The sequence below is a fragment of the Panicum virgatum genome, chromosome 1N, assembly GCF_016808335.1.
Source record: "Panicum virgatum strain AP13 chromosome 1N, P.virgatum_v5, whole genome shotgun sequence".
NCBI classification, from domain to species: Eukaryota; Viridiplantae; Streptophyta; class Magnoliopsida; order Poales; family Poaceae; genus Panicum; species Panicum virgatum.
Window position 1 is genome coordinate 19,552,557 of NC_053145.1, and position 7,950 is coordinate 19,560,506.

Sequence of the window (7,950 nt, forward strand, 5' to 3'; positions counted from 1 at the left end):
CTATTCCAGCAGGGTTTGGGCGCGCCTGAGCTCGGAACTGCTTGGAGGAGGCAAAGGGCGAGGCGAGGGAGGCTCTGGCGCGAGGGATCGAGGCGGGGTGGCGAGCTACGGCCGGCGCGACGAGCGGCGGCGGCACGGCTCTGTTTGGCTCGTCTCGAGCTCGAGCAGGAAGGCGAAGGGAAGCGAATGAACCAGAACGCGGACGTCAAGGAGAGCGGCGAAGCTTTGAGGCGCGACATTCGCCGCGATGGCCGACGCGTCGCCGGTTGCGGTATGGGCGCCGGGGCATCACAGTGCCGAGCACAGGAGAGCACAGTGAACTCATTTGAATCAATTTGACTCGAGTTTGACCCTCCAAAACCCAAATTTTGATATAGGAACTTGAAATTTGGCCAAAATAAAAGTTGTAGAGGAAAAGAAGATCTACAACTTTCGTTTTGGGCGAAAGTTGATTTGAGGCTCGGATCAGGGAGAAAAACGGGGTCGTACACGGCTCATGCGATGTTTACTACACGACTTAATTAGCGCTAATGACACTGCTTAGGACCATGATTAGCAGTTTAAGCACATGATTAGCCTTGCGATTAACACAAGGGTGTTACATTAGCCTCCGTTACATGCCATTCCGTTCAAAAGGGTACAGAGGTAAAAAAGAATTGGGAAAATTTGATTCATGCCACCACAACTCCGTGAAATTGGGTTTCATGTTCAAAATCATGCCACTCAATGGCATGGATTTCAACATGAAATCCAATTTCAAGAAGTTGTAGTGGCATGGATCCAACTGACCCAAAAGAATTTGATGGCAGGACATAGAGGTAACACCAAACTTTTGAGGGGTATAGGGGTCAAGTGAAATTTACATAAGGGCATAGGGGAAAAGACTCTCTGGACGGTAAGGTAATAAAGGCCGGGTTTTTTTTTGTGTTTGTGTTTGTTTGAGAAGTTTTTGGAGGCTCTTATCTTTTATGGTAGATTAATCAAAGTTATTTTTTGAAACAAAATTTGAACTCTAGAATTGTATTTATTTTGGGACGGAGGGAGTAGCAATTACCATGGCCTTAACTTGTGTTCGAAGATGCGTTGTGAAAGACTTCCGTAGCAAGAAACGGGGTGGTATACTGGTTTTCATTTTGTAATATCTAATAATCCACAAAAAAATAGGAATTTATTCAGATATATGCTGGTCTCAAGAAATGTTTTCTGTTTTTATTTTTATTACTTATTTAAGATTAGTTACTTTAATAAATTTATAAAGATTTGCTAAGTGGAAATGTAATCTAATTCTAGACTAGAGGAATTATTTTTGTTTTTGACAATTTCCTGACCTGTGCGTGAGAAGTGCAGCAAAAGTCTTATCCTTGTTCCCGGAGAAGGAAGTTTAGATGATGTCTTCTGATGTTTGTGACTTCAATTTGCGTGGATTCTCGCGCGGCGTCAGACTTCTTTCCTTCTCTTGTTTTTTTTTGCCTTTTTTTATATTTTTGAAATTTCTATTTTGGGCCAGAATATTAATGCGCAGCCCAACACATCTGTTTATATACGCTCTTTAGATGGGCCGAGAACACGCCCGCAGCGCACGCTGAATCTGGTGTGTGTGATCAATGAAAGAGAGTGTTAACAAGTGTCAACATTTACCTAGTGGAGGATATGCTCGAGCGGCGGAGGTGGCGGGGCGGCCGGGCCGGGTGGGCAGCGTCGTCGGAGACGGTGGCAGCGGGGTGGATGCTCGGGCCCTCCTCCTCCTCCTTCCCCTTCCCCTTCTCCTCCTCCTCCTCCTTTCCCTCCCAAAGTGGCACAGCGACCAGTCAAACCGGGCCGGGTGCGCGGCGGTCGCGCCGGGCCGTGAGGCAGTCGCGGGGACGGCGCTGGCGGCCGGGAGCGGCGGGCAGAAGCGGGTGGCGGTGGCAGGTGAGCTGTGAGCTTGAGTGTGAGCTGAGAGTGTGAGCTAGTGGGAGTGGAATCGATTTGATTAGGTGTGTGTGGTGGGGGTGGGGGATCTCTTTGCCGAGTGCCAAATCTGTTTGCCGAGTGCCAGGCCAAGGTCACTCGGCAAACATCCTCATAAAAAATGTGCACAATTGTCTTTGCCGAGTGTTTAGCCCCGTCACTCGCCAACTACGAACCCTTGCCGAGTGTCCCCTATCGGGCACTCGGCAAACATTAATTTTTTTTAGATTTGTCAAATTTGTTTAGACGTACTTTTTAAATACCTTATTAATTACCCTTTTGCAATGCATGTCAAATTGTTTTATGAAATATAGATCATTATTTCATGCAATTAAGCTCAAAATCCATTATTTCATGCACTCCATGAGTGCAGAAAAAATTTATAAATATCAAAGGAATTCAAAAAATTACCAAACTTTCACATGACACAATCTTTGATGTGTACTGATTATACAAAAAGTCTCGGAGTGAAACTACAAATTGACCGCTGCTTTCACTCCAAATCATACCGTATCATTCTAAAAAATTCTGAAACTTCTTCGGAGAAGTTCCAGGTTCTGAGTAACGTATGTGACAACTTGTTCCAAACGTTCTCAATTTTTTACCACAGCCTCCACATACAATATCATGACATTTTGTCAAATTTCATGATCTTCGGACTTCATTTGCTTTTTATAGAATTTAAAAACCGCTCTAGCACGGGGTGAGGTTGTGTTTCCTAAACAAGATGTTTGAATTTTTTTTCATATCGCAGGTCAGGCCTCAACATGGGCTCAATAGCATGAATATTAATTTTGTACTCATTTTTTGTCATATATTGAATCACTTGTAGTTCAAATTTTACTTAATTCAAAAAATTACTTGAAATGCATTTAATTAGTAAAATATAGCAAACAAATACAAAAAAAACACCAAACTTCAACATGTAGTGCTACATGTTGCACTTAGTAGGCACAAAAATTCGGAAGGTCTAAAACTAAAAAAAAAGTTGCTGAGTGCCAGCCGTAAGCACTCGTCAAACCTAAATGTTTGCCGAGTGCCTATTGACAACACTCGGCAAACTAAAACGTTTGCCGAGTGCTAACGGCCGGCACTCGGCAAACCTCTAACGGCGGGTGACGGCTAAAGGCTTTTTGCCGAGGGAAAAATATTTGCCGAGCACCAGAATCCTTGGCACTCGACAACTCCTGATGTTTGCCGAGTGCCCAATCCTCGGCTCTCGGCAAATAGGCCTGTTTGCCGAGAGATCTTTTCCCGGCGCTCGGCAACTGGAGTGTTTGAGGAGTGCCCGACTTTTGGCCCTCGGTCTGCTTCTCCTCCTATGTTCCATGAAACCCTAGTTGCATGTCCTCGTCTTTTCCGCCACAGTTCCTGTGGAAGAACGCACATATAGCAGCTTCGACAATTTTGATGGCGCCACTCCAATGCTGTTGCATATGTTATTTATATTGACCTAGCTGTTTTCCACATGTATAGGAGAATCACTGTTTTACAGGACATATACATGAAAAGCATAGAAATAGATTCAAAGTGCGCAATCCAGGAAACGTAGAGGAGATCTTAAGCCAAGGAAAACAAGCAAAAGCCCATCCAACCGAGCCAAACACCACCAAGGCTGAGGTCCTCCTGCCTGGGAACCCTGACGCTCTATTTATAGTGGAAGTGCGGAACAGACTTTGTTCGAGCTATCGCAACACCAGAGCTCTAAACCCTAGCCGCAGCCGATGCGGGGTGGAGGAGCAGCAGCCATGCCTCCGTCGCCCGCGGCGGCTCCCATTCCTCGGACCCAGTGGCGGATGTACACCCCGGGCCACCCGTGCCATGGCCCGGGGTTCGGCCCAAAAAATTGCTGAAGAAGTCCAAAAAATTGCTGAAGAAGAATAAATATACTACTTCGCGATAACACTTGTTGTATGTTTTCTATCTTTCCATTATGTTCTCGTGTATCTTTTGAACTTCCATTATATTCTCGTGTATCTTTTGAACTATGAGTTTGTCGACGTCTGGTTTTTGTCACAACTATATTTAAAACTCGGCCCGGGGTTCAACTCAATCCTGGTTTCGCCACTGCTCGGACCGACTCTCGATTGCGTCGCCGTCGTCGGTCAGACGCTGTACCGGGAACTTCACGAGTAACCCAACCCAACCCCGCCCGTGCTCCTGTTTTTCTTTTTAATTTCCATCATGTATACGGGGGTGTATGCTCAATCTTGTACTATTCTTTTTATTTTTAGATCCATCATTCCGGAGCATTTCAAGCAATTAGCTTGGGATCGCCAATTTGCGACGTTTTGCCTGAACCACTACAACTCTTCACATCTGGTTCTGATCTACCCTATCCGGCCGCCTTCCTTTTGTAGGACCTATTTATGATACACCTCTATGAGTTGGGTTGAAAGTTGCAATAAAAGATCAAGAAACCAAGTTATTGGATTTTTTTTTAGATTTTTAGGGAATTTACTTCCTGTAATTGTAGTTTTTCATACTCTGTTTTCCCTTTTACCGATCGATACACTTGCCCGTTTCATTTGGTTGATTCAGGACAAGTATGAGCCTGCTCCTGGCAAGGTGACCACACATTACTTTTTCTACAACGGCACTTGCTGGTGTCATGGAAACTTTGTGGCTCGTCAGAAACGATCTGGTTGGCTCTCATTCCTGCAGCCTGCTCCACGGACTCTCTTTTTCTTCGAGATCTCCGGCAGTGGATATCCCCGTGAGAAAGTTGTCACATGCACCCCCTTAGGTATGCACAGTCTTCTTCGTTCTAGCTTGATCCATGTCCTCTCTTGTCTTTTTTTACAGCATACATACGGAATATGTAGTAATTCATTGGAAGATCGCTCTCATTTGCTAGTGCCAAATGTAGGAAAACAGGGAAGACGTACCATATGATCGTCATTAGAATTTAGAATGCATTCCAGCCATATATATAGAAATAGAAACAGGCTACTGTTGGAAGTGCAAGAACTAATGTTTTAACACACCGACCCTACCTCCTTAGCAAACCTGAACTAAACTGTCTCCATAACTGAAGTTTTGAATGCCAGCTAAACCGAGCATAACCCTGCCACCGCTTTGCATGTCGCTGCCCACCATTTTTCCGTTTCTTATATTTAAGAGTTGGCATATTAGCTGTTCATAGATAGATATGTGTTCACTTTAAATTGAAGTTACCATTGTTTTCTTTTAACTATTTGCTACTGTTAGTCAAGGGTTTGGGTTTCCATTACAATGATCATGCTATGACTTAATGTGGATAGTTTACTTCATCTTATCATTGCATTTGTCCTCCACCTTGTAACTGGTCCAAGGAGAGTATGCTATATTTCTGATACTAGTAAACGGTCAGAGCTGAAAGCTGATATGAGCGTCATATATAGTGTCAACCTTATCATGTTTTTGTAGGTGCAAAATTATCTGTTGCCTTAATATTGTGTCTTAGACTTAACACCTTTCTTATGATTATCTTAACTGTATGAGCTAGCAGTTGTGTGGTTATGTGTAAACTGAGTATAAGCCAACCACCAATGCTTAACAATACTTTTCACATTAGATGTGATATTAGTCGAATTCGAACTCATATTTTTTTCTCTCAACATTTGATGATCTAGACCAACAATAGATATATTTTAAATCAGATTCATGTTCTGTCCTTCCTAGTAAACATCCTCTCTGCACAACACATGATTTTGTGGAAAATACTGTTTACAAAACAAAAATAATTAAATATCGTGCCACTTTAGCCTACTGTACTAACAGTATTCCTATTTTTCTCTCTATGGATAACTCTTCTTCAAATTGTATATTCTTGTAGCCTTCAAGGAATCTTTCTATATCATGGACGATTTTGTGTTGTCTGGCACAAGCTTCTCAACATGTATCTCTGACATTGTTAAATAAAACATGTTACTAAATTTTAACTCTACCATACATTCTCCTGTGTCATTTAGAATTTAAATTCACATTCTGTCCCTTGCTAATCGGTTACTGTGCCATTTTCTCTTGTTAATATCTGAGTAGTTCAATCTAGTATTTGAGTTAACTTGTAATAAAACCTGCCGAAACGAGCTGCATTCTCTGTACTTTCTGCTTTGGTATTTACATTCCCAATTTACATGTTCTGCAGATAGCGTAGTGACCCCAAAGGTGTAAATGTAAATTGCCTTGATTTCAATAAAATACTCTCTTAAAAAATGAGTTTAGAACATCTTCTCAACTTGTAGAGCTTTCTTGAACTACTTGCATGTTGCCTTGATTTCTGCAGAACATAATTGACATCCTTACAAGTTCAATTCAGAAACTACTTTATAGCTTCGATGTCTGATGTTGCATTGTTTGGCTCAACATAGGAAGTATATGTTCTCCCCTGCCTGGCTACTGCAGGGTTGTCACTAAGGTTGAAAACAGACGGGTTAAATCCTGACTCGATCCATCTAATTTTCTATATTTTACCCGCCTTCCATATTTTTGGAAAAATCCGAAAACAAGACGGGAGCCGGGATGGGTTTGGGTGGGATCAGGACGGAAATGGAAGAAGGTCCATCCCACCCAGAATCCCGTATTTGCACTTGTTCCTTTGATATGGATTGTTTCTATGATATGGAATATTGATAATAACTTGTGGTACTCTATATGGATTTCCTAATCTTTTTTGCTGGGCCATCAAAGAGGTTTAGATGCACCTGATAATTTTTGTCGACAACAAGAGGAATTGGTACAATTGTGCCTTGTCTTTATATTCTGTATGGCGTCTTTTCTATTGCAATTTCTGCTGCAAGTTATCTGTTAGAACCACCTTATATGTAAATAAGCCTGATTATTGCCTTTGCTATTCCTTTTCATGCTTTTGGCAGAAATTAATTTTTGCCTTGTGTTTTCAGATGAACCAGTTACTGAAGCCTACAGTGTCTTGGGTTTCCCTCTTGGGCGCTCTAAACGTCGTAGTGGCAAATGTATGACTCCCTCTCTGTGTTTGTGTGTGCTGCGCTTGCACAGCATGATCGTTCACTTACCTCTTCTCTGTGCTGCCTGTCTTCCTGTGTTTTCGCAGCGGATACCATTTGCAGGACATGCAACCAACACTTTTATCTTCCACATCCTGAACATGACAATACGCGCAAAGTTTGTGAAATATGCTTATATCACTGTGAAATGTGCGATAATCGCCCCATTGTGCTGCATCCAGGTCACGTCAATCTCTTAAGCGAGTCTTGATCGAAAGGTGTGATTTATTCGCCAGTGTTATTGTCCTTGTTGATAACGATCATGAACTTTTTGTATTGGTGCAAGATTAATTAGTAGCATATTCTCTCTCTGCTTTTCCTGTTGTTGCAAATTAGCAGAGTATGAGTCTATTCTTCCTGGTCCAGTGTATAACAATTGTTAAGAGACCTATATATGTCATGTTAAAGACAACATGTCTAATCTGAGCTTTCAGATATCTGATGGTAACGCATTGCATTGCTAGTAACTTTTACGTTGTTGCACTAAACTTTTCTTGCCCTGTTGATTTCCTAAACTTATCTCCACCAGTCCACATTAGACAATTAGGTATTGTTCGGTTCCCCAGGAACCATGGCCTGAAACATTTCCTACTAGAAATGTTTGGCTAATTTATATAACCTTTGATGTGCTGAACTGTTGGAGAGATCTCGGCGCCACCTTTGATTCCCCAGGAACCCACAATCTTACTGGCTAGGCAACCAGTTGATCCATGCATGCAATTCATATTAGCAAGATATATTCAGCCTTCACTACTGGACTCAGGTTCTTTGCCAAGTGGGTCTTTTACACTCGGCAAAGGCTTTGCCGAGTGCCGAACTATTTGCCGAGTGCCTTTTTACGCCCGGCAAAATTTTCGTCGGCAAAGACCTCTTTGCCGTGTGCCGCGGCAGCCCTCGGCAAAGAAAAGTAACCGTTACATTGGAGCACCGTTAGTGGCTGCTTTGCCGAGTGCCAGCCATCCAGGCACTCGGCAAAGATCAATTTTTTTTCTGA

General features: G+C 42.7%; 1 protein-coding gene across 1 annotated transcript; it reads left to right on the plus strand.

Annotated features, from left to right (window-relative positions):
* The first annotated feature begins 247 nt into the window (after nucleotides 1–247).
* LOC120653396 lies at nucleotides 248–7,389 on the plus strand. Its single transcript, XM_039931151.1, has 6 exons — nucleotides 248–271; nucleotides 3,943–4,082; nucleotides 4,185–4,272; nucleotides 4,492–4,696; nucleotides 6,834–6,905; nucleotides 7,004–7,389. The coding sequence occupies exons 1-6, from the start codon at nucleotides 248–250 to the stop codon at nucleotides 7,165–7,167; spliced, it is 693 nt and encodes a 230-aa protein (XP_039787085.1). The 3' UTR covers nucleotides 7,168–7,389.
* The last annotated feature ends 561 nt before the right edge of the window (nucleotides 7,390–7,950 follow it).

Coding starts and splice junctions, on each gene's coding strand:
- LOC120653396 (XM_039931151.1), top strand. CDS start 248: ATGGCCGACGCGTCGCCGGTTGCG. Junction 272..3,942: donor CCGACGCGTCGCCGGTTGCG/GTATGGGCGCCG, acceptor TTGAACTATGAG/TTTGTCGACGTCTGGTTTTT. Junction 6,906..7,003: donor TAAACGTCGTAGTGGCAAAT/GTATGACTCCCT, acceptor GTGTTTTCGCAG/CGGATACCATTTGCAGGACA.